Source organism: Podarcis liolepis (assembly GCF_965112155.1).
Source record: "Podarcis liolepis genome assembly, chromosome: 10".
Taxonomy (NCBI): Eukaryota; Metazoa; Chordata; class Lepidosauria; order Squamata; family Lacertidae; genus Podarcis; species Podarcis liolepis.
In genome coordinates this window covers 74,850,008-74,874,388 of record NC_139562.1, presented here as the reverse complement: position 1 = coordinate 74,874,388, position 24,381 = coordinate 74,850,008, and the positions used below count along the sequence as shown (strand labels likewise).

The window sequence follows — 24,381 nt, the reverse complement described above, 5'->3', positions numbered from 1 at the left end:
GTACCGGAACAGGTTACTTCCAAGTTTTGGCAGTTGTGCATGCGCAGAAGCACCAAATTGCAACCCGCGCGTGTGCAGACGAGCCACTGTGGGTTGCAAACGTGCATCCCACATGGATCACGTACGCAACCTGAGTGTCCACTGTACACAATTCAGACAGCCTACCACCAGGTTAAACAAGCATTTTGTTCAGACTTAAAGATAGGGATCATTGGTTCTTGCAACCACCGATAAAAACTTTGCCACTGCTAATGTTCTAGCATTTGTCCAGTCTTCCACTAGGAACCTGACATAGTGAGCCTCTGATTTTCCAGGGAAAGGTACCAGCAAGTTCATCCCTGGCTTGCTCGTATTTCGCACAGTGCAGCAAAATATGTTCTATAGAATCGATGTCTTGGGCACACGAGCAAAGTCTGTCCTGGTAGGGAACTCCTCTCAACCTGCCATCCAACATTGCATAAGGAAAGACGTTTAGTCTGGCTTTGGTGAATAACCTTCGATAATTTGGTACTGTCAGGCTTTTAATGTAAGGTGTTAGCTTAAAGACATGCCCATATTGTACTCCTACTGCCAGTGGACTACAGACTGCGTGTGATTGGGATCGCAAGTCACTGTGTGTATTATCCCATAATCTTTGCTTTAACGTCTTTCGGGCACCTTCATAATCCAGGTAATAGAGTTGTGGTGTGTGTGTGTGTGTGTGTGAGAGAGAGAGAGAGAGAGAGAGACAGACAGACAGACAGACAGACAGACAGACAGACAGACAGACCAATAGAGGTGTCTTTTCTAGCCATTGCTGACAAACTCCTCATTGGTCAGGTGTTGATAAAAACCCTTCCTAGATCGAACACTACAATCCTGAGCCAATGTTTTAGGGCAGCCCACCATGCTTTAGTTGAAATTGAGCATTGACCAGCTTCTAACAGAAGTATGGAGTTGGGGACACAGTTTGGTACCTTAAGCAGAGATCGTAGAAATTTTGCCTGAAAGCCGTCTAGCTTAGGCAAGTTCCCATTATGCCAGACATTTGCAGCGTACAGGAGTTGGGAAACAGATTTTGCATTGAAAACCCTTAAGGCTGCTGGAACATACTTGCCACCCTTTGTGAAAAAGAATCTGAGTATGGCTATCTTTGTGATCTCCGCCTTTTGAAGGGAGGTTTGCCAGTGGTGCTTCCAAGATCTTGTATGATGGAAAGTGAGCCCTAGATAACTGGAGTATTTAATCTCTTCAAGGTTATGGCCATCCAGCACCCATTTAAATTGGGAGAAGCTTTCGAATACTAAAATTTTTGATTTTTCGTAATTAATGGATAAGCCATTTCCAAAACAGTAATCAGAAAACTTCCTCAGCAGATATTTCAAACCTGGTTTGGAATGTGAAATGATGGCCGCATCATCTGCATATAACAAGAGGGTCCTTCTCATTCCTATTTTTGGAAGGCGTCCATCTGAGTCCATTAGGCTCGCTTCTAGGTCGTTTAAGAATAGGCAAAACAATGTGGGGGCCAGAATGCATCCCTGTCTCACCCCCCTAGTCAGCTTGATACTGTTTGATAACTTTCCCTGCCGGTTGCATCGGACCTGCAGTTTGGTTCCATTGTACAGGGCTTTTATAAGAAAGAGGAGTCACTTGTCCTCCAATATCAGATTTAATTTGGACCATAGCTGTTATCTGGGGATGGAATCAGATTCATGAAGGCCATGAAGAGTTTACCCTGTAGAGGCCTGGTATACTTCTTGCCCAAGGTCGAGTTCCACGTGTTCCTGATTGATGCTGACGGCATCCACCCCAAACCGGCAAAGGTCAAGGCCATCTAAAGCACTCCATGGTCGAAACAAGAGCTGCAGTCCTTCCTGAACTTCTTCCACTCCTTTATTCCACACAAGGCAGCATTCACGGAGCCCCTGCACTGGCTATTGGACAAGAAAGCCCCTTCGAACTGGGGCCACACTCAGGACGCTGCTTTCAATGCTGTCAAACCTCCTATCCTCTGACAGTGTCCTTACCAATTTTGATGAGACCAAGCCCATTGTACTTGCCTGTGATGCTTCCCCGTATGGAATCGGCGCAGTCCTCGGCCACCAGTTGCCAGATGGGTGGGAGGCCCCCATTGCATTCTACTCCAGGACCTTGTCATCTATGGAATGCAATTACGCCCAGATTGACAAGGAGGCCCTGGCCTATCATGGCAGGAGTGAAGAAGTTCCATGACTACATCTACAGCTGCCACTTCATGATCGTGACTGACCACAAACCTCTGCTGGGCCTTTTCGGTCATGATCGTCAGACACCCCAGATCCTGTCCCCGAGGATGCTAAGGTGGTCCATCTTTCTTAATGCATATGACTACATGCTGCACCACCGTCCTGGTAAGAAACTGGGCCACGTAGATGCCCTAAGCTGCCTGCCATTGCCTGCCATTGACACCAACCCGTCCCCAGCCCATGGTGTGATGCTGCTGGAGACTCTGCCCCATCCGCAGCTCTATGCCACAGATGTCACCACGTACTCGGCAAAGGATCACACCATCTCCTGTGTCCTTAACTGGGTGTGGAGGGGGTGGGGGGTGGCCAGCGGGTCGCCCTGATGCAGAGTTCTCCCCATTTGTCTTCCTGCAACATAAACTGTCAGTCCACAAGGGATGCCTGCTATGGGGAAACCGGGTTGTAATCCCTGCTAAGCTGCGCACCAGAGTGCTGGAGGCTCTCTTTTTCCGCATGAAAGCTCTGGCCAGGAACTACGTTTGGAGGCCAGGTATTGCAGCAGTGGAAGAATTGGTCCAGCACAGCCAGACCTGTCAAGAATCCCAACCAGCCATACCCCAGGCCCCGATTCAACAGTGGGAGATGACATGCACACCGTGGTCAAGACTCCACATTGATTTTGCTGGCCCATTCCAGGGTTAGACATTCCTGATCATTGTGGACTCTTTCTCAAAGTGGCTCGAGGTGGTGCCAGTCTCAGCAATGACTTCCAGGGTCATCATCCAGGCCCTGCAGCAGGTCTTCACCACACATGGCATGTCAGACATCATTGTGTCTGATAATGGAGCACAGTTCACGTCAGCCAAGTTCCAGAAGTTCCTGACCGACAACCTAATCCGGCATGTCATGGCAGCACCATTCCACCCATCAGTGAATGGACAGGCTGAGAGAATGGTGAGGACCACCAAGGAATCCCTCACCCGCAATTGCCCAGGGGAACTGGAACCAGCGCCTAGTGGATTTCCTGCTGCTGCTGCTGCAGCAGCACATCATTCCCTGCACTGCCACAGGCTGTAGCCCAGCAGAACTCCTCATGAAGCAGAAGTTGGTATCGTTCCTGGATCGGCTCCACCTGGATCAGCTCCATCTTGCATCTGATTGGCCTCCTGGCCAGGAGGCTCCAGCGGCCTCCGGGTCCTTCATCCTGGATGACCCTGTCTATATCTGGAACTATGGGCATGGCCCTGCCTGGATCCCTGCTGCTGTTACCAGGGTGACTGGACCAGTCTCTTACCAGCTTGCCACAGCAGATCACTTCATTCACCATTTGCCACTTTCCCCCTTAAATCCACCAATGCAATTGCATATAGGGAGAGCTTATATCTCAGCTTATATCTGCTGTGTTTTTTGTGAGTCACCTGAATGTAACCTGAGCAAATGTAGCTCACTTTTGGATTTTCAGTTCTTTCCCTCTTTCTCTTTAGTCCTTAGGCTAGTGCTAAAAAATAGACCAGATCTATAATATCAGAACATGTCCTCTCCACAGGATGAACAGCAGGATTCAAATACAAATGGACTTCCTTTGTAGAGAAAGTAACCAGTACATTTGTTTCTGAATGTTAAACATTAACAATGAAATAAAGGGAACTGAGGAAGCAGCCATGTTTTATTACACACTTGTTGCTGTACAACCAGACACCTTTCTACAACTCAAATATTAAATGGAGATGGAGAACATTATACAGCATTGTCTGAACATAATGTGCTTTCCCTACTGCACAACTGAATTACTTAACATCTTGCCCTCCTGTTTTTAGTATAAAGCCCTAGTCTTGTTAACCAGGATAAGCACTACTTGTACTCAGATGACAAACAAATAACTGATTAAACAATGTGATACCACGCCTGGGTGATTTACATCTAGGTCGTCCCCGTCCCCCCCGCTCTGTTTTTCAATTCCAGCTACCTACCGTATTTTTTGCACCATAACACTCACTTTTTTCCTCCTAGAAAGTAAGGGGAAATGTCTGTGCGTGTTATGGAGGAAATGCCTACGGGTGGCATGCCTACGGATTTTCCTCCTCTAAAAACTATGTGCGTGTTATGGTCGGGTGCGTGTTATAGAGCGAAAAATACGGTAATTATCATTTGGTGTGACACACCATTGTTTTCTTGCTTATATCAGTAGCAGCCAGTGATGGAGTGATGTCACTGGGAAATAAAATTACTAATTGCAGTGTTCCAGGGGACCGGTGGGGGCACTCTTTTGAGCCAGCTAGTCCCAAATCCCACAGGTTCAGATCAGGGGTCACAAGCAAAAGACTTCAGCCAGAAACTTCCAACTACCACAAAGATGAAGCAGCAAGAAGCCAAGAACAATGGTTACATTGTTTTTAAAAGTTTCCCAAACTTTCCCATAATACATCTCAGGATGCATCATGAAGACATCATAGATATGTCTCAGAAAAGGTGTTGTGTCAGGCAGAAACCTGAGAGCCAGACATGCATGTGTCAATCAAGTATGGGTCAATAACCCATTTCACATATGTGAAAAGATCTACATACAGTGGTACCTCGGGTTAAGTACTTAATTTGTTCCAGAGGTCCATACTTAACCTGAAACTGTTCTTAACCTGAAGCACCACTTTAGCTAATGGGGCCTCCTGCTGCTGCCGCGCTGCGGGAGAACAATTTCTGTTCTCATCCTGAAGCAAAGTTCTTAACCTTGAAGCGCTATTTCTGGGTTAGCGGAGTCTGTAACCTGAAGCATATGTAACCCGAGGTACCACTGTATTCTTTTGTAAGGAAGGCCTCCCTTGGCATCTCCATTTGTTCTTCCTGAGTCTCATTTCCTTCTGATAACACCTAGTGTGGGCGGTTTGGGAGGGGGCTCCTGTGAATGTGTCAGTACATCTTGAATATTATGGCCTCCTTGCTCCATTCATTCCATCATTGGATCACAATTCTATTACTTTTGGAACCAAATAAATCCATTCATTTTGCTATTTTTGGTGACTTTCTGTGTTTCAGAAAGTAGGGTTTCCTTGCGCTGGAAGCCCCTGGTTGTCTAATGGAGGGAAAGGTATAGAGATCAGTGGTATGCTTGTTTGCCTATGTGCAAACAACAGCAGACTCCTATGCATGTTTACTCATGAAATCAATGGGAGAGATTTGGACTGATGTGCCACTAGTATTGTGGGAATGTTCAGGGATGCAGGAGAGGATATATTGTTTGATTATATCCTTTCCAACTTGTGTTAGCAAGTTCTACAATTTAGCAGCGTATCATTCCCCTTTTTAAACTTGCACAGTGGGTATGTTTGCTCAGGCTCGCTAAAGCCTCTAAAATAAGTTTCCTAGTAATTTCCCCTTTAGTCCCTCATAAAAGAAATAGACACAACACAGTCTTCCATAAAAGTATAAAGAGTTTACTCATTCACTCATCCTGTTCACAGATGGATCCCAGAAGGTAGACTTAAGTTACAAAAGTAATATACCTGGAAACTATCCCATAAGGAGACAGCTCCTTTGTCCTCAGAGCATCTTAGGCCAGGGGTCTGCAACCTTTAAGACAAAAAGAGCCACTTGGACCCGTTTCCGAAGGGGGGAAAAAAACTGGGAGCCGCAAAACAAGCCAAATGTAAATAACCACACATTCTTCCCCTTCCCCCATTCTCTCTCTTTTCCCTGAGTCTATTTCAGATAGCAAAGAGGGGTATGGTACCTCTCATATCCATTTTTTGCAAAGCACCATGTGCATAGAGGGCATTATACAAATTAATACATAGAAAAGTGTCTGTCCCTCCCTGCAGTTCAACTCCCTCTCTTTTTACTAACAGTACATATCCATTCCTTCTGCTGGTGCAACTTTCTCATCATTTCTACATAGCAGCATTTATAAACCAGTGCCAGAGAAACTGGGTGAAAGGAAGGTGAGAGGGAAGAGATATGAATATTTATATGTGTATATGTATACATACATACGCCTGCACAATTACAGGTTTGAAGCCAACTTAAAATAAGCAAAGGAATCTGTAGTGCTTTCCATGGGATCCGGGGACATGCCAGCTAATACTCTTCCCTTCTTCATTTGCTTGTCTCTGCAGCAAATCTTGAGGGGGAAGGGAGAAGGGCAGGAATTGCATAGGCACAAGAGAACGGGGGAAATCCCGCATGCAGGATTTTGGTGCCTAACAGCCCCCCTCCCTCTGCAATTGCTCTCGTGCTCCCCCGCCTCTCCTGCTGGCTACCTCTGGACCCCCTCCTCGTCACTGACGTTATTCACCCCTTCCTCCCTGACAGGGAGGGCGGGCCCATTTTGTGGTTCACCTCAGGTGCTCTCCCTCAACTCGGCAGCCACTCAGAAGCAAGGCACGGAAAAGGATCCCGAAGCACCACTGCCACCCCTCTCTCTCTCTCTCTCTCTCTCTCTCACGCACACACACACACACACACATATACCGCCCGCCATCTCGAGCGCGCGCTCTCTCTCCCCCTCGCCTCAGGTGCCTCGCGCGCGGGGCTGAGGAGAGCGTGGCCTGGGTGGGCGGGGGAAGCTATGAGCCGTGAAGCCGCCTGGCAGAACTTCCCTCCGGCGGCAGAAGCAGCAGCAGCAGCAGCAGCCCTTCTCTGGCCGCCGCCGCCGCCTCCTCCTCCATCCCAGCAGCCACCGCCTCTCGAGCTCCACTGCCGCTGCTGCCTTGCTTTGCCCGGCTCAGCTGCCCAGCTCCATCCCCCTCCTCTTTCTGGCGCTTCTGCTTTTCTGCTCAGGGTCCCCGAGGATCTGAGGAGCCGCGGCAAAGGTGTAAAGGAGCCGCATGCGGCTCCGGAGCCGCGGGTTGCCGACCTCTGTCTTAGGCTAAGCAGATGTTGCTTCTTCGACGAATGAAGTCAAAGAGAGAGAGATGGCAGCTAGTCCTATGCTTTTGTTACCTGCACAGGTGAGGCCAGGCCCACCTCTGGTCACATGTAGAGGAAGTCTGTCCCAGCCTAGGAGGAAACAGGAAGTTCCGACTGGCTGGTCCAGACATCCCCCCTTTTTATGTCCACTCTAGGGATGTTGTACTTGACTGCTCTGTGTTTCACATCCCACAAGTATGCTGATGATAGACAGCTCTAGCTCTCATTCCTATCTTTTTATCCACAGGACACCATGGAAGTCCTGGGCATTTTCTTGGACCTATTTGTCACCATGAATGGTCAAATAGCAGTAGACTCATGGCATTCCATAACTTGACTGGCATCCAGTGCCATCAGAGAATGAGCTTAAGTGAGGCCTCCTGTAAGAGAGCAGAGATGGTTTTGAGGGGGGAGTAGTCCAGATACCTTCCCATTTGTGATCTTCAATTGGGTGGCCTAAATCTTATTAACATATCTACAATTTGAAGGCCTCTAGGCTCCCCCCACCCTACAGTTATTGTTTCCTATATGCCTTCATCTTTTGATCACAGTTTACGTTGAAAATGTTATATATTTTTCAGATTGGGGCAGGTCCCTTTGGGTTTTGGAAACTTGTGAAAATGCTGAAACATGTGAAGATGGCTAAATTGTTAAATAGTTTATGGAAAGTTTTGTGGTTTTATTTTGATAGCATCAAAAATGTCTAAAAAGAATTTACATTCATGGTAAAATACAGTTATTATTTTTTATTCAGTTTATACACCGCCCTATACCTGGTCTCAGGGCAGTTCGGAGGTCTCAGGGTGGTCCCTTCCACGCACAATCCTAGTTAGAATAAGCAGAAAAGTAACATCATTCTCAAAAGGTGGTGGTTGTTGTTGGCATCCATCTGTCTTGGAAGACAATAGAAGAGTGTGCCTTGAGGGGTGAAGTCAAATGGTTGGAGAGTTGCAGCGTCTGGTCACTGCTGTGGATATATGACCTGACTGACAGTTTCAAAATGTACTGGACTGTAATGTAGTATTTTTGCTATATTTTAAATTACCCGAGAATACATAAGAAAGAAGTTTTGGGTTCCTTTAAAGTTCCTTGCAGCTCAAAAAATGTGGACTATTTCCCCCAGAACATGACAGTGGAGCTGTGGTGATACTCCAATTTTTTTATTATTTATTAAATTTATATACTGTACTAGCTTTAATCAGTAGCATGGCCAATATGAGGAAATGCCCAATGTATTATGCTACTTCCTCCTAGATTAATTATAAGTCTGAAGCAGTGATTCTACTTTACAGTCTTGATACTCAGCTGCTTAGCTTTATCCAGGATGCAGCTAATTGGTTTTTGCCTCAGAGTAAAGTAACATTCATTTTTCAAACTGCATGAACAATATTCAGAAGCAACACATTCCCGATTCAAGGTTTCTCCTAGATGCTCATTTTTTGATCCAGAGGGATTCATGTATGCTTCTCCGCACTCTACAATTGCCATCAGTCACTGAATGTTATCTAGGAAATGCTGTGAAATTTTTAAAATGTCATTATGTTTACTATCAAATTCTAATATTAAATATTATTTCACACTAACCATCAAATAAATGTCAGATGTTTTGAACTAGTTTCTGAGTAATGCTGCAAGCTTATCATAGTTCTTTAATTAAAAAGAAAAGCTGAAAAACCACTACTGCTGATCTTCCTGTGCGATAACTAGAGAAGAATTTCTGGGTGTATACTAGGAAACACTGTTAATTTGCAACAGATGATATTGAAAACCAGACTGTCCCTTGTGTACTGTGTAAACATGTCCCAGAATCCTCTGCAGTGCTGCCTTTCACCAGTTCAGACAATTTGTCCATGTAGCACAGAGGCCTTTTGCATTGTCCATGGCAGCTGCCCCAGAATCCTTTGCAATGCACAGGGGTTCTGTCGCAGATGTGAATACAAAAGATGTTCCTGGGAAGTTAAACATCTGAAAACTACTTGGCTATATCACTGCATGCCAGCCAAATTTAAGGCAGTATATGTGGCCCAAAAACTGCATGTGGGTTTTAACAAATCTGTGCACTTCTAAATTGCACTAACTAGCTCAGAATGTATATCTTATAAATGTCAATCTCATTTATCTGTTTGGACATATTGTATATATTAATACAGTGGTGCCCCGCAAGACGAATGCCTTGCAAGACGGAAAACCCGCTAGACGAAAGGGTTTCCGTTTTTCAATGCGCTTCGCAGGACGAATTTCCCTATGGGCTTGCTTTTCAAGACGAAAATGTCTTGCGAGTCTTGAGATTTTTTTTCACTTCCTCCCCTTTTTTCTAAGCCGCTAAGCCTTTAATAGCCTTTTAGCAGCTAAGCCGCTAAGCCTTTAATAGCCGCTAAACCGCTAATAGCGCTAATCCGCTAAGCCGCTAATAGGGTTGCTTCGCAAGACGAAAAAACCGCTAGATGAAGATACTCGCGGAACGGATTAATTTTGTCTTGCGAGGCACCACTGTAGATAGGTTTAAATTGGGATTGATGGATTATTTTATTGTTAATGTGAGCTGATTATGTTTCTTTTTACTTAGTATATTTGCAATATTAATTTACAAAATACTTAATTTAATTAATTTACTTTTTTATGATTTAGGAAGCATTAACTTGGCAGGTAGGGTGTATATGTGAGAGTTTCTATCTCCCCCTATCTTCTCACTTCACTCACTTCTATCTTCTCACTTCACTCACCAACTCTACCTACCCCACCCTTAGACCTTGCTAAATGGTACCCTTTGCAAAAACACCTGTGCACCCCTGTCTTCCCATAGACTGGGAACCAGCTAGGCAGAATGAAGTCTCAGCTCATGTGTAGCAGTGGCAGCAGAGAGTGAGAAGCCTGGTCTTCCGCTGTCCACCATGGGTGCTTCCTCCTGCTCTTGCAGTCAGTTGGTACTTGGAACAGACCAAGGAGGGGGTGAACTTAGCATGGCCTACAGACTCAGGACCACTTGCCATTCCTGAGGTGCATTCATTTACCCTGTATGCTGTTGTCTCATGTGAGCCACCTGGTATGTAATGGCAGCAGTAAATCACAGGTCAGCTGGCCAACTTCTGACTACCTTCCTCATTACCACACTTCTTCTTCTTTAAATATTTTTATTAAAGATTTCTTAGTTTACAAAAACACATGCATTGTCTCTTTTTTCAAGTTGTGTTTTCTACAGATCCTTTTCATTTGTTGCAAGTCATTAATGTTGCATACAGTGTTAGGCTAGGAAGAAAATAGCTGGAAAGGGGGGGGGCAATGCTTCTATTCTTCTACTTAGTGTATGTGTGGGGTTTTGTGTCAGCGTCACTTGTGTGGGTTCTCTTTCTAGTCACTTGTTGTATTTCCTTAAACTCAAACATAGTAATAAATAACTTGCAAACAGTGCAGAGCAGATGGCAAGTGTGCCATTGGGAAGCCAATAAGACAGTTTCAGAATAAGTGAGAGAAGAAATATAAGGCTACCTGCTACTTTCAATCTTTGATCAGGAATCTAGGATAATTAATGGGTTTGAAACTACTTTGCACAAATCATAGCAGTTGCAGCCCACCCACCCTGCCAATCCTGTACAACCTCTTTTCTATTTTCCCAGTTTTGTGAAGTGCAGACATGGGGAGCTTCTGGCACCTGGGTTGTGTTAGGCCCAGCAGGTGGTGTAATTTGGCCAGGGTGGCCATTTCCCCCAAGCCACACCTACCTGTCTCACACCTGGCATCCTATCGTATCAAGTTAAGAGCAGGTAAAAATATGGCTGTAAAGGAACAATTGAGAGTCTTATAGTGGATCATTCCTTAGTAAGCAAGGCTCGCTGTCAGCGCTGACAATAATTCTTTTTGGTATCAACTGCACTAGGGAGCTTCCAACTGAAAAATCCCTAGTGCAGCTGATCCCTGCCAAAAGCAGGGGCTTGCTGATTGGTGCTGAGAGCAAACCTGTGTTCCAGCAGGAATCTTCCTCTGCAGCCTGCATTGAGTTCAAGCTTGTCTGAAAAAGAATAAAGGAAAGACTGGAGTCAGTTGATTGACAGGTATGTGGCTCTGCCAGCTGTCAAAATGGCCTGCAGGGGAGCACCCTTTGTGTAGTGTTTAGTATGTTGAACTAGGAAAATGGCCCTTCGGCTATGAAGCTCACTGGATTAGCTGGGAGCAGTCACTATATCTTAGCCTAACCTACCTTACATAATTGTTGTGAGGATAAAAGAGGCAGGGAGAAAAACCATGGTCACTGCCCTGATTTCCTTGGATAACAGGTGGGAAGCAATCATCTTAAAATGAACATTTTGTTTTTTAAAAATAGCTGACTTTAAAAAATCATGCATTGCTTTCTTTATACATTTCCCTCATTTGTTTGCTGATCCACTGAGGAATAACAGCAAATAGTGTTGTGGTTCCTTAACTGTCGGCTGTACCATTAAGCAAAGGGTGGGAGCTGCCTTGGGCAAATCAGGCCCAAGTATCGAGCTGCTGCTGAAGCTTTGTATGCCTTTATAACTCCCCTGTGAAGATAAGTTATAGCATTTGGGGCTTTTTAATTTAGTGATCGCCTTGTTGTGGCGAAGAGGCTTGAATAACTCAGAGAAGCTCTGAGCTATGTTGAGTGCCTGGTGTGCTCTGGTCCATGGGTCACTGTTATGAATAGGATCCAAAATGCAGCAGTCTGATTGGTCCTAGAACAATAGGATTCAGAATGCAGCAGCCTGATTGGTCCTAGAACAATAGGATTCAGAATGCAGTATTCTGATTGGTCCTAGAACAATAGGATCCAGAATGCAGCAGTCTGATTGGTCCACAGGCGCCGCCCAATCCAGCTCCAGGTGGAAGTGAATCCGCAACCTGATTGCCCTACAGGAGAATCCTGGAATTAGCCAATCGCGTGCGGCCCATTGTGTAAATAATGTATATAAAGCAGACATTATGGGGGAACTTCCTTTCCTCGCTACTATGAGCTGAATAAAGAACATGAAATCCACACTCGACTCAGAGTATATTTCAGTCATGAAGAGTCAGACACAACTAAATGACTAAACAACAACAACAAATTTAGTGATAAATGGCTTTAACATTATGCTATGGTGAAAGTGATATGGAGAAAGTGGATAGCATTTCTACCTCTTCTATATAACTCATGGATATTCAATGAAACTGAGCAATGGAAAATTCAGGACAGACAAAAGAAAGTACTTCTCCACGTAGCACAGAGTTAAGCGATGGAACCTGCTGCCACAGGAAGCATTGATGGCCACCAGTTGGATGCATTAAAAGGATTTAAAAAATTCATGGATAAGGATATGATGGCTATGTTCTGTCTCCATAACTGAGTGGTAAAGGTAAAGGACCCTTGGATGGTTAGGTACAGTTAAAGGCAACTATGGGGTGTGGTGCTCGTCTCACTTTTCAGGCGGAAGAAGCCAGCCTTTGTTCACAGACAGTTTTCCAGGTCATGTGGCCAGCATAACTAAGCCACTTCTGGCACACAGAAATGCAGTTTACTTTCTCACCTATTTATCTACTTGTGCTGGAGGGCTTTCGAACTGCTAGGTTGACAGAAGCTGGGACGAAGTGACAGGAGCTCACCACCATCGTGTGGATTTGAACTGCTGACTTTAAGCCCAAGAGGCTTAGTGGTTTAGACCACAGTGCCACCCACGTCCCTATAACTGAATACAGCCAAAGTAATCGGTATGCTTCTGAATACCAGTTGCTGGAAACTGCAGCAGGAGAGATTGATGTTGTCCTTGGGTCCAGCTTGCAGAATTTCAGCAGGCATCTGGTTGGCCACTGTGAGAACAGGATGCTGGACTAGACGGACTATTGACGTGGTCCAACAGGTCTTGTGTGCCACACAGCCTGCCCTACATCCCCTAAAGTAGTCAGCTGCCCTCAGGTATGGTGGAGTAGCTGTCTCATAGCCTGTGTTAAAGTAAGATCCAGCTTCTGTGCTTCAAATGGGGCAGCGGTGTGGGTGTGTCATCTTGCCCTGTGCCTCAGGCAGCAGAATGTCTTGAAGTGGCCCTGCTCCTTGAAGACAGATGATGCATGTGATGCTGAAGCAGACTCTAGCTCAGGAAAGCTTATTCTACCAAAGAATAAAGGTGCCCCAGGATTCCTTGTTGATTTTACTGCAATCATAGAATCATAGAATCATAGAGTTGGAAGAGACCACAAGGGCCATCGAGTCCAACCCCCTGCCAAGCAGGAAACACCATCAGAGCACTCCTGACATATGGTTGTCAAGCCTCTGCTTAAAGACCTCCAAAGAAGGAGACTCCACCACACTCCTTGGCAGCAAATTCCACTGTCGAACAGCTCTTACTGTCAGGAAGTTCTTCCTAATGTTTAGGTGGAATCTTCTTTCTTGTAGACTGAGACCTCTCCTCTGAAATTTGTCACAATATGATTCCCCTTTTGCATCTGTATTCCTGGACAGCTGAAAAAAGCAGACCTTGTTGGCACCTGTCTGTTTCAAGACACAATGGAAGAGTGCGCCATCAGGGGTAAAGTCATACCACTGGAGAATGACAATTCCTGTTGTAGCTATAGAGACCAATAAGGAATAGACATGTTTTATTGCAGCTGGGGCAGATGAAGGCGTCCAGATTTGCTGTTAGAGATGCACCATGGTGTTTCTTCTCTCTGTACTCTTCTCAGTAGTTATTCTGTAGTCACTGGTGTGGATACACAACCTGTAGGGTTAATGTTGCCAACTTTCATGTCACAATTGCAGACATCTTTGTATCACAGAGTTGGTCTTGTTGGGAAAAAGCACCAATGCAAAAGCCAGCTCCAGATGGCTGGAATGCAAAACAGGATATTATGTTTTGCAGATGTACTGTTGGAGGAAAGGTGGAGCCTATTCTCTGTACTGAGCACCGGATGTTAGCTCAGTGTGTCATCTGACCTGTGCTGGAAGTACAGGGGAGGAGTGTGTGACTCTTCTAATGGAGACTGAAGGGTGCAGTCACATTTCTATGTACTGTTGAATGACAGGAATAAAAACATGTAGAAAGGACTCCTGTCTGTCTCATTTCTCCTCCCTGGGAGAATGCAGGGAGGGAGAGAGAAGCAGAGAAGCAGAGGGTGTGTTCTATCTCACGTCTAATGAGAAGAATCGCCGGGTTTGTTTACCTAGCCTGCCGGAGGTCGGAGACGGACGGTAAACACAGTATCTCGCTCAATTGCCTCGGGGGAGGCCAGGTACCTCTGCCTGTGAGCTGAAGATACTAACATATGGCAGCCTTCGGATGGTTGCGATTCATCGGACATCTGCATCAGAAGCTGGTGGAATGTCCTCCTCTGCTCCAAGGGAGAAGGCAAGCGTCTGAGAGAAGCCAGAGGCTCAACAGACGGCTGGTGGAAAGAAGAGGTGTTTTCCTAGCAACAAAGTTCAAGGTATGCTGCTGCATTTCGGGCTAAAAGTGTGAAAGCAGTTAGATTAATTCCCTGGTTCATAGGAGCTGCGTTTTGGAAAAACAAAAGCTCCGGAAGGAGAGGCCTGCAGCTCAAAGCTGAAGCCTGCATTCCACAAATTCTTGTGGTTAAGATAAGAAGTCCTGAATGCACTGTTGCTAAGTAACGGAAAGTTGGAAAGTTACTGGCAAAGGGGCTGGACTGTGAGTGTGAGCCTGGGAAAGCGAAACAAAACCAGAGAATGTTTTGGCTACAAGTTTACGTGCTCTTGGAGAAGGGACTTTCCATAGCAGCCAGCGTGTAGCTGCCAGGTGCCAAAGAAGCGTAAACAACTTGCAGTTTGCCTGCCTGAGAAAGAAAAAAAGCAACTGTTGGATTTTACAGCTTCCTGGAAAGCTGAAGAGGCTTGGCTTCAAAATGGATGCCAAGAAAGGGGGAGACTTGCCTAACTCATCTCCCCTGACCAGAGACAGTTATTCATCATGGTCTGGATGGATAACTACCCCAGAAGGGGTGAGCCAAGATGATGCTGGCCAAGTTCCTAAGAGCTCATCGAAAGCTGTGGAGAGCTTTGACCCCAGAGGGGAGAGTGCAGGAACTGTGGCTGTTGGAACTGTTGGTGTTCCTGAACAAGGTGCAATGGGTGTTGCTGACAGGGGGAGGGAAGAACAGAGTTCTAATTCCCCCACTGATGGTGCTACTAGGGAGCATGGAGTAGCATTGAGTGCTGTCCGATGCTACAATTGTGGACAGACTGGGCATCTACAGCGAAACTGTAAGAAGCCGCGACAGTCAAGAGGAGCAAAGAGCAGCTCTACGAAGCCTGAGGCGTCAGGCAAAAGCCGTACCAAGTGCCAGGTGAAACCTGCAAAGGCTATGATGGCGAAAGGAACCACGCCAGATGTTGGGAACTCATTCATAATCGACACGGGCACGACCGTCCATATGTGCCCACACAGAGGATTATTTTCGACGTTGAAGAAGCAAAGCTTCGCTGTGAAACAGGCCAACGGTCAGGAGCTGGAAGCGACTGGAATTGGAACTGTGTATCTTGAGAGTCTGAACTTGACTATAAGTGATGTTTACCTGGTTCCAGAACTGAAATTTAATCTGCTGAGTGTGTCGCAGATTGCAAAGAAAGGACTGAAACTGACCTATGATGCTAAAAGCTGCAAGATATACAAAGATGGAGAACTCTTTCTTACTGCCAAAGAGAAAGATGGACTGTATTTGTTGACTTTTGATCAAAGTGATTACATGAAATGTAATTCTTCTGTTTCTAACGAAATCTCTCTTGCAGGTGTGACCAGTGTGAGCACCAGGAAGCTGACCAAGAAGGTCGACAGAGCGTTTCAGCGGGTGTATGCTGATGTGATTGGTCCTCTAGAACCATCTAGAGCAGTGTTCCCCAACCTTGGGCCTCCAGCTGTCTTTGGACTACAATTCCCATCATCCTTGACCACTGGTCTTGCTATCGAGGGATGATGGGAGTTGTAGTCCAAAAACAGCTGGAGGCCCAAGGTTGGGAAACACTGATCTAGAGGCAATGCACGATTTTACCTTTTGTGTGTGGATTGTTTCACTAATTATTCTTGGGTTTATTTGATGGAGAAACCACAAGAAACTTTAGAAAAGTTTCAGGAGTTTTGTGACAAGGTTAAAAATATGCATGATGCTAACATTGATTGTCTTTTCACAGATGAGAAGCAAGTTTTTCTGTTACAGAAGTTTCAGAAGTTCCTGGATGGAAAAGCGATAGACCACAAAGTTGCTGTTTCGACCGAAGCGTGGAACAGGGGGGTCTGTGTGAGGGTGAACAAAGAATTGCAAAAAGGGATGCATGCGCAATTGCTGAGTTCACATTTGCCACATGATTATTGGGCCGAGTCGCTAGCGTCCTATCTTCATGTGTGGTTGAGAAAAATCTCAACAGAGTTGGGATGTTCTCCTTTTGAGAAGCTGTTCAATAGAAAACCTTCTGTTGCCTATTTTAAGGTTTTCGGGTCTCATGTGAGAACAGAAGCTCCAGGTGGAGTAAAGAATGCCAAAGGCATTTTTGTGGGATATGAAAAGGGTCTCTACAGAGTAATTTTGTCTGAATCTGGTCAGGTGATTCTCACAAAGTTTCTAGAGAGTGCTCCAGAGCAAGAGCGGGTTGTAGAACAAACATTTCCCACAGGTGGCAATTCAGATGATGGTGATGATTTTTCTGATGTCACAGATTACAGTGGTACTGATGATGACGACAGTGATAGCTCAGAGAGTTCAGTTGTAACAGTCATTGAGAGAAAGTCTCACACAATGGATAGACCTTCACAGGTGAAGGAAGAACCACTGATTGCTACTGGTTCTCAACAGAGTCCAGAGGTTGAACCAGTGAGCACAGAGGATAAGAACCTCATACGCAGGTCTGAGAGAGTCACGAAGGGTGTACCACCAAAGAGGTACTCAAAAGAGTTTGCTAACTTAGCTGTTGCATGTGTTGCTATTGTTAACAACTCAAAGCAGATTAAAGCAGTGTCTAAGTCAGAGACAAAGACACAACAGAGAGTAGCTAGCCAAGGTAATGCAGAAGCACTCATTCCTTGGAAGCCAGACAACCAGAGAGGTACACTGGTGAAACCAGTGGTGGGGAGTTCCAAGGGTGGAACTGAAACAACAGGGGACTGTTATATGTATAACAACTGTTTGTTCTCTTCTCTGGATCATGTTTTGCCAATTGATGCTTTTGGGGGAGGATGTTGGGAAAAAGCACCAATGCAAAAGCCAGCTCCAGATGGCTGGACTGCAAAACAGGATATTATGTTTTGCAGATGTACTGTTGGAGGAAAGGTGGAGCCTATTCTCTGTACTGAGCATCGGATGTTAGCTCAGTGTGTCATCTGACCTGTGCTGGAAGTACAGGGGAGGAGTGTGTGACTCTTCTAATGGAGACTGAAGGGTGCAGTCACATTTCTATGTACTGTTGAGTGACAGGAATAAAAACATGTAGAAAGGACTCCTGTCTGTCTCATTTCTCCTCCCTGGGAGAATGCAGGGAGGGAGAGAGAAGCAGAGAAGCAGAGGGTGTGTTCTATCTCCAGTGGCGTAGTGTGGGTTGTCAGCACCCGGGGCAAGGCAAGTAATTTGCGCCCCCTAACCCGTGGATTTGCGCCCCCTAACCCTAACCCTAACCCCCAGATGTTGCGCCTGGTGCGGCCGCCCCCCCTGCACCCCCACGCTACGCCACTGAGGGAGAGCGCTCTTGTGCCCCGGGTCCTGCTTTGAGTGCTTCTCATTGACGCGTCTGCTTGGCCACTCTAGATGGGCCCTTGTGGCCTTGATCCAGTAGCCGGGTCCTTCTTCGGAAAGAGCGAGCGCCTCCTAAGCATGTGCAGAGCGCCTCCCTCCGCCACGTGGAGCTCAGCCTGCGCGTGGGCAGGCCCTTTGCGTCACGCGCACTTGGCAATCCCCGGCACCTCAGATCCGGATGAGATCAAGGCGCCGGCAACGGGAAGGAGGCGGGGGAGAAGCAGGAGCAGGCCAGCCGGGGCTGCTCCAGACCCCCCCCATCTCTCCCATCGCCGCTGGAGGGGTCATGGAGGCACTGAGCCCGGGAGGCGGGTAGCCAGCCAGGGCGCACCTACCCAACCTCGCCGCGCCCAGGCACGCTGCTCTCTCCAGCTTCCTCCCGGCCGGGCCAGCAGCTCCACCTCTTCCTTTGCCTCTTTGAGCTGCTTAATTCCCAGCAAGCGATTAGCGGGCTGGGATCGGATCCTGCAGCAGGCGCCGCCTCCACCTCCTCCTCCTCCCGGCTTTGCTGCTGCTGCTGCTTTTCCCTCCAGCGCTGCGCCTTGGAGAGGTTGCCGCTTCCTCGAGGGGGGCCGGCCAAATGGAGACGACGACCCCCCCACCCCAACCAAGCCTCAATTGCTTGTCCCTTCCCTCTGGACTCGCGCCCCCCCAAAATGTTGCGCCCGGTGCGGCCGGCACCCCTGGCACCCCCCACGCTACGCCACTGTCTATCTCACGTCTAATGAGAAGAATCGCCGGGTTTGTTTACCTAGCCTGCCGGAGGTCGGAGACGGACGGTAAACACAGTATCTCGCTCAATTGCCTCGGGGGAGGCCAGGTACCTCTGCCTGTGAGCTGAAGATACTAACAGGTCTGTCAACAGGTTTGGTGTCTGAAGCCAGCTCCCCACAAAGCACATCCCTGGGGATCCTGCCACCTGCCGTTCTGTGTACATGACCAAGCCAGCGTAGAGGTCGCTGACACAAAAGTGCAACCATGCTGGGAATGTGAGCTTGGGGAGCTCATCTAGACTATGTCCTGCCATGTGATGCCCAAAATCTTCCTGACAGCACATATGCAGACCGCACTGAGGCGTCCTTCCTCTGAAAATACAGCTGGTTATAAGTTATAAGTAAGGTAGCAAGCACGGCATGAATCACTTCTCCACATTTCTTTGAACAGCACAGGCAGAGATTTCTCAGCAGAGAACACACCTTGGGGCATTCCGCTCCCCCCTCCTCTTTTACCTTCCCTGAGCTCCGCCCCACAGCGCAGTCGGCTCTTGCGATTGGTTGGGACGACGCCGAGAGCCTATCCTCAGCTGACTCAATGGGAACCAGCTCTTGGGGTTTTTTTATTTCTTTATTTTTTGCAAGAGTTTCAGTTTAGGCAGAAAAACCTGGAGAAATCAGGGCGCTGGAGCAGGGCTGAGAAGAGGAGAAGAGAAGCGGTGGTAAGGTGCGGGAAGAAGAGGCGCAGGAAGAAGCGTGGATTAAAAGAGTTAAAAGAAGACAAGGAGTTAAACGAAGAGGCGAAAAGGAGAAGGAAGAGGAGGGTCTGACGAGCAAGGCTGCGACTGCTGTAGCAGGGACCACGTTTCCTGCGCTTTTGGAGATAAGCGCAAAAAGAGGGAGCCTTTTGTGGAAAGTGGCAGCCCAGGAGCAACCCCAGGAGTTCAGGGGGCTGCTGGGTCTGGGGTTCCCCCCGCCCCGAGCTGCAACATCTCCTTGGAGGCGCGGATCGCCACCAGCTGGCGGTGTTCGTGGCTGGCTGGGTGGGCGAAGAACTCATTTGCAAATTGACCAAACCGCTGGTTTGCCCGAACCCTTTTTTGCAAGGTATTTTTTACATAAAGGAATTTTGGTAGGCAAGAAAACGCGTCGAAGATGAGACAAGATGTCTGACAAAATGTCTAGCTTTCTGTACATCGGGGATGTCGTCTCCCTCTACGCCGAGGGCTCGGTGAACGGCTTCATCAGCACTCTGGGGTAAGGATTGTGTGAACGGGAGGATCCCGCCTCGGCTTGAGGGATGCGCGGGTGCGGGTGCGCGCGCCTTTGGTTACCAGCGCCTTGCTTTTAGAAGACCTTCCCTGCGCGCTTCTTGCAGTCCTTGTTTACTTTCGATTTCCTGGGGAGCTACCGCTGTTCAGCCTTCTTTGACTTTGAGAGAAAAAGGACACCAAAGTTGTAAGGCACAGGAAGCAACAGCTGGAGAGGAATGGGCAGCGGCCGCAACCCTAGCACTGAAGCTTCTGCTATTGCGCGGCGTAAAGAGAGGAAGAGAAAAAAACGTAGGAAATTATTTTAAGAAGCCGGGTCTCTTAAACTTCGGGCAACTTCGCTGCGTGCAGCCGTAACCGCGCGCTGGCCCAGCTGAAAGTGAGAGCGGCGGCAATCTAGCCAAAAGAAACAGCAATTTTAAGACGCATTTGTATCCGTGGGAAAGGGGTTGCAGTGCAGTTTTTGTCAACGTCTGCCCTGTTCAGTTCAGTGAGACTTACCTCTAAGTGAAGTGGGTTACATAGGATCGCAGCCTTAAACAATGTGCTCAATTTTGCCAGGGATCAGTGAGATTAAAGCGCTTACCCTTGCACACCTGAGCCTATGAATGCTTGCCGGAAGTAAGCGTCGCTGCTTACTTCCCAGTAAACACGCACGAGACTGTCATTTCTTATTTTCCCGCTGCTGCTGCAGTACTGATGGCTAAGCTATTTACTTACTGTTGTAAGTAAATGCTGATACCTTTTTTGTTGCATTCCGTACATTACCTATTTGAATCTAATAATCTGCATTAGCTAGAATGTGCATTTGATTTTAAAACGTCCTTTTCAGTTTGTTTATCCCACATTCACAGTGTTCATATGTGTACCCAAATAGCCCAGGAGAAGCACAAAAGTGTCTTCAGTATCATATGTGAAAATATATTTTGGTATCAAAGCAAAATAGTAATAATAATAATAATAATAATAATAATTAATAAAAAAAGTGTGGGGAGAAATTGGTCTCATTGTTTTTTTATAGGTTTTGAAAGATCTTATTTTAGCTGCTGCAAACTAAGGCAACTGCAGATTTTTCTTTGCATAGTCAGTTCACATGTGCATGATCACTGACCATAGCATTGTGATGACTTTGCTCCATGTGTATGTCTTCCCATGATGGGAGATACACTTTTTTCTTTTAAAGTAACCCTCCGCTCAGTTCTTTAAACAATAAGCCATTTAAGCATGACCAGGAGCCTGTTCTCATGGATGTTAAAAGTTTATGGATGTGCAGTTTATGCACCCGAGTCAACTGAGGTGCCTGTTTTCAAGCAAGGGGCTTATTGCGTAAACAGCACTTCCTGCTGAGGTTTCTGCTTTCATGCGATTACTAAAACAACGGCTCCTCTCTGCAATAGCTGCTTTCACGATAAGCTTTTCAATCAATCAGCCTGATAATAGTTACCATGGCATAAACCTGGTCCATAAAAACAAAAAGATAGCCATTATGCCACTTTTGATGTAAGAACTACTTCAAACTTTGTGGTATACTTCATAGGTATAGTGAACAGTGACTACCATAATTTATCCAAGTGAATGTGGGCTGAATAACTGTACTTCATTGAATATTATAGTTGACAAGCCTCCAGGTTTCCACAGTGCAAACTTGCATTGGTTTCCAGGTTTTATGTCACATTTTTGTTCTCATTTTTGTATCTGTATCTGAATAGGTTGATGCAGATAGTCTCCACAAACAGATGTTCCTGGCCTGTATCACTTGGAATTTCAAGGGGGCTATTGTTGAATGCTTCCCTGTACACACACAAAAAAGACTTTATTCACATAGAAAACTAGATGTCAGGAAGGTTTATAACTTACCCTTTCCCCTAATGTGTTAGTTCTCTATAGGTTTGAATGGGGGAGCAGTTAAAACTGATTTGCTGTCTGAATTTGTGCAGTCTAGGACAGACAAAAGGAAGTACTACTTCATACAGCACATCATAGTTAAGCTATGAGGTGCAGTATCACAAGATGTAGTGATGGTTGCCAGCTTGGAAACCTTTAAAATGAGATTAGGCAAGTTGATGGCATGTAATGCTTCCAGTGGCTACTCTTCATGAATACCAATTGCTGCGGAGCAGGAGACTGCTGTTGTGGTCCTGTCTGCTTGTGGGTTCCCCATAGGCATCTGGCTGGGCCCTGTGTGAAGACATTACTGGGATAAAGAGTCTTTGGTCTGACTCAATATGGCTGTTGTTCAGTTTTATTGCATGATCTCAGTTAATGACTGCAGTGGCAGTAGCCGCCCAGAGTGGCTGGGGAAATTCAGCCAGATGGGCGGGAAATAAATAAATAAATAAATAAATAATTGCAACTTAACCTACACTGTGTATTGTTACTGCTTCCTAGAGTTTTGTCTCCCAGTCACCAACTTTCAGTTGATGGGGCAGGGGAAACTAGTCTGGCTGTAACCCTTATTGTGGGGAGTCTGAAATCAGTAATCTGAAAGTGATTGTGTCCCAAAATTAAACTAAAGATTGTCAGATTTATGGTTCTATCCATGTGTTGAATATTTACATGTTATGCTCCCTGCTGCCTTGTGACTTTCTTAGTTGTCTCCCTGAGGTGGAATGTATTTTAAAGAAGAGTACTATTGACTTGCCTCCAAAACAAATTCTTTCTGCTAGAAATAATGTTCTGATTGTGTTATGTACAAAGCATCCTGAAATGACTGTAGGTGATACTTACCGTAAGTTTGTCCCTTTAAAAACAAGACAGTGTAATGTTGCAATCCTATGGAGCAAGTCCTATTGCACATCAGCATAGATAATTCTCAAGTTAATGCATAAGATTGGATTTCATGTTTCTAGCCATGTATTTAAATGAGTTTGGTATTTGGTTTTCAGACTCTTACAAGGTGAAACTGTATTTACAAATCTTCAAATGTAGTTCTTTCAAAATTAACATATATTATTTTTCATAAAAATCCCGTATTTTTCGCCCTATAGGACGCACTTTTTCCCCTCCAAAAATGAAGGGGAAATCTGGGTGCATCCTATGGGGCGAATGCAGGCTTTTGCTGAAGCTTGGAGAGCGAGAGGGGTCTGTGCGCACCGACCCCTCTCGCCCTCCAGGCTTCAGGAAGACATCCGCAGCCTAGGCAGCCCTGTGGGAGGTCCCGCAGGGCTGTCTAGGCTGCAGATAGCAGCCTGCTTCCCGGAGCTTCGGGCGCCCTGAAAGCAGAGTGCCCGGCGCTTTGGGAACACATCCACAGCCTAGGCAGCCCTGCGGGAGGTCCTGCAGGGATGTCTAGGCTGCGGATAGCAGCCTGCCGCCCGGCGTGAAGGGCGCCCTGAAGCAGAGCGCCCCCCGCGCGGGGCAGACATCCGCAGCGTGGGGAGCCTTGCAGGAGTTCCCTGCAGGGCTCCCCACGCTGCGGATAGCAGCCTGCCGCCCGGCGGACAGTGCACCCTGAAGCAGAGCGACCCCCGCGCCGGGCAGACATCCGCAGCGTGGGGAGCCTTGCAGGAGTTCCCCGCAGGGCTCCCCACGCTGCCCGGCGGGCGGGGCGCCCTGAAGCAGAGCGCCCCCCGCGCCGGGCAAACATCCGCAGCGTGGGGAGCCTTGCAGGAGTTCCCTGCAGGGCTCCCCACGCTGCGGATAGCAGCCTGCCGCCCGGCGGGCGGGGCTCCCTGAAGCAGAGCACCCCCCGCGCCGGGCAAACATCCGCAGCGTGGGGAGCCTTGCAGGAGTTCCCCGCAGGGCTCCCCACGCTGCGGATAGCAGCCTGCCGCCCGGCGGGCAGGGCGCCCTGAAGCAGCGCACCCCTCGCGCCGGGCAGACATCGGCCAGCCCCACAAGCTCGGGGGACAGCAGGGAGGCGCAGCGCCGCCATCCCGCTGTTCCTCGACCTGGTTCGGTTTCCCGGACCTGCTTTTGGGGGGGAAATAAAGGAAAAAAAATTTTCCTTTATTTCCCCCCCAAAAAACTAGGTGCGTCCTATGGGACGGAGCGTCCTATGGGACGAAAAATACGGTAACTACTGTTTTCTTTATTTAAGAATTGAGTACATTGGTCACCATGCATATTGTTTTCTTCTTCTTCTTCTTCTTCTTCTTCTTCTTCTTCTTCTTCTTCTTCTTCTTCTTCTTCTTCTCCTTCTCCTCCTCCTCCTCCTCCTCCTCCTCCTCCTCTTAGTTTTTAACTGAGGTGTTTGTGTTACTTCCTGGTGCAACTGGTGCAACTGGACTTCTCTGCGACCCTTCTCCTCTGCAGGGGGGTGGGACTGATTCAGATGGTCTGCCCCACCACTTAATGGATCCAAATGGTTTCCAGAGAATGCTGGGGATGTTTTCTCCCACGTTGATGGCCTTTCAGCTGATTCCCTGGTGGCCCGCTGGAATGTGGCGTTAACTAGGGCTATAGAACATCCAGCTCCGAAGCGCCCTCTCTGATTGCATGGAGCTCAGACAGCCCCATGGTTTTCCCCAGAGCTGAGGGCAATGAAACAATCGTTGAGACGGCTAGAGTGCTGGTGGTGGAAAACTCATTCTGAATCAGACCGGACACAGGTTAGAGCTCAACGTTGAGCCT

The 24,381-nt window shown here is 47.2% G+C and overlaps 1 protein-coding gene and 2 long non-coding RNA genes across 8 annotated transcripts in view; 2 read left to right on the top strand and 1 right to left on the bottom strand.

Moving 5' to 3' along the window:
* The first annotated feature begins 14,030 nt into the window (after positions 1-14,030).
* On the top strand, positions 14,031-17,529 carry LOC310687473. Its single transcript, XR_014516440.1, has 2 exons — positions 14,031-15,935; positions 16,076-17,529. It is a non-coding gene; the product is annotated as an uncharacterized lncRNA (long non-coding RNA).
* On the bottom strand, positions 14,926-18,677 carry LOC310687474. The gene is made up of 3 exons (XR_014516441.1): positions 18,533-18,677; positions 16,068-17,607; positions 14,926-15,927 (listed from the first exon to the last, which is right to left on the bottom strand). It is a non-coding gene; the product is annotated as an uncharacterized lncRNA (long non-coding RNA).
* Positions 18,678-19,090: 413 nt separating this feature from the next.
* ITPR2 (inositol 1,4,5-trisphosphate receptor type 2) overlaps positions 19,091-24,381 on the top strand; it is a 330,950-nt gene continuing 325,659 nt past the window's right edge. For 3 of the 6 annotated variants that reach the window (XM_083464129.1, XM_083464132.1, XM_083464131.1), the window contains exon 1: positions 19,091-19,795. In XM_083464129.1, coding sequence (XP_083320255.1) covers positions 19,704-19,795 — 92 coding nt within the window. In that variant the 5' untranslated portion in view covers positions 19,091-19,703. The remainder of the gene's footprint in view (positions 19,796-24,381) is intronic. The other 3 variants (XM_083464130.1, XM_083464128.1, XM_083464134.1) reach the window with 2 other exon arrangements.